This window comes from Penaeus monodon, chromosome 19, assembly GCF_015228065.2.
Source record: "Penaeus monodon isolate SGIC_2016 chromosome 19, NSTDA_Pmon_1, whole genome shotgun sequence".
Classification (NCBI taxonomy): Eukaryota; Metazoa; Arthropoda; class Malacostraca; order Decapoda; family Penaeidae; genus Penaeus; species Penaeus monodon.
This window is the reverse complement of record NC_051404.1, coordinates 45,140,489-45,142,305: the sequence shown is the minus strand read 5'-3', so window position 1 is coordinate 45,142,305 and position 1,817 is coordinate 45,140,489. Positions and strand designations below refer to the sequence as shown.

Below are 1,817 nucleotides of genomic sequence, written 5' to 3'. Positions count from 1 at the left end.
GAAGCAAGAGGCTACTGTCAGTACAGTTCCTTTGTTAGAATTAGCAGTGAAGAGAACCTTGGTTAATGTCTGCTTTTATGGCAAAATCTTGAGAAACAGAAATAATATTAAAACTTAAAATAAGTGAATCAGTGAATTTTGGTATTTTTATTTTCACTCTATCCCATTATATCTGCAACAGTCAACTATTTGTGTATAAGAGTCCTACTTCCAGAAGGTATAGAAATAACTTAATGATAGTGCTTAAAGATCACACTTTTGTAATGAATTTGAAGTTACTCATAATTTCTACAGGCTTTTCTGATTACCATGCAAAAAAAAGATATAATCTTTGATATACAGGGTATTTAGAAGGCACCAGAAGCAGCTTGTGAAATGGATGTTTTTTTTCTAAGTTTGATAGTGTTTTATCCAAATCTGCCTGGGATCTTGCTGTGTTACATGCTCTATAGTCTGAAGGCCAGCAGTGGCACAGAGTTAAGTGATTGCCATGGATCTCTATGCTTTGTACTTCAGTGCAGGACAACAAATCTCTGGCAAGATTTTATTTGGATTAGTACAGCTGATGATGAATTGCCAGAGATGTGTATTAGCTTGTATCATGTGAGAATGTGCATGGTGAGCTTTTGAGGTTGTCAGAATGCTGGCATGAAGCTAGTGACAAGCATTGACATTTAATAGGGCAACACAGTCTGTAGGGTATATACAATGGTATAAGTACTCATTCAGTACAAATAGATATATGCTGTTCACCATTTTCACAGACTGCTTAAAACTTTTGCTGATTTTACCTGTCTGTTTCTGTACTGTATTGCTCTTTGTTCACCCTCTCCTTTGCCTCCCTAGGCCTAGACTTGAAAATAAGTTCCTGAAGGATTTCCAAACTCTTATGCTACATCTCAGTAACCTATTTTGTGAATTGGCCCAGGCTGTGTTTTCTGTCAGCATTTAATATATACATATTTTTTTTTATAAATGCATAAGATCACTTTTTTCCTTTAAAACAAAAGAAAGTTATTGAATTGTATTTAAAATTATCTTGAAGTGTAAAGAGTAAAAAGACAATGTAATGTTATACCAGGAGGTAGCATTTCTGGAACACCAGAAATGCTACCTCACACTCTATTTCATTTACAAGAATATAGAGATGAGAAAACATGACTCTCTCTGTGGCTCAGGCAGAGGACTTACAAGGGTAGGGAGGTTATGGGGGATGATATTGTGGGTGTAGCTGATGGAAACTTCCAACACAGTATGAAATACATTAGAGGACACTATGTGTGTCTCATTTTCATATCATTTATAATGAAAAGTGTTGCAGGAGAATCTTGCCAGTTTTTCAAAAGCCTCCCACAATCATGGCACATAGTATTGTGGATGCATTTTGGATTTCATCATGGTCATAGTGATTAGGAATTTAGGGGTAAATAGTTTGCATTTTAACTGTTGTGTATATAAAAGTACAGTCAGAAATAAGGGAAGGAGGTGGAAATGATGTGGCATCACCATTGTTATAACTTCTCTTTTAATTGTTTGATATATTTTCAGATTTTCTTTTGCACTTTGATGAAGTGGTGCTACACATGAACAAAGGTAAGAGAAATGAACTGCTTGGGCAAATAGTAAAAGTGCATTATGTATTATGCAGTCTCATTTTTCAGCCGTTATCCTTTGAAGACTGTATCATTTACATTTCTATAAATTTTTGTGCATTGATTTGAGCACCCCACTGACACAATTTCCTCCATGTTCACAGCAAGCAACAACCACTACTCTCTCCTTCTCCAAGATGAAACAGAAACAGATGGTATTGGCAT

At 35.6% G+C, this 1,817-nt stretch overlaps 1 protein-coding gene across 1 annotated transcript in view; it reads left to right on the top strand.

Annotated features, from left to right (window-relative positions):
- The window catches only part of LOC119585258, a gene marked incomplete in the record, with an annotated part of 14,895 nt that overhangs the window by 463 nt on the left and 12,615 nt on the right, over positions 1–1,817 (top strand). Inside the window, 2 exon segments of the mRNA XM_037933926.1 lie at positions 1,549–1,593; positions 1,757–1,817. Of these exon segments, the coding sequence (XP_037789854.1) occupies positions 1,584–1,593; positions 1,757–1,817 (71 nt within the window).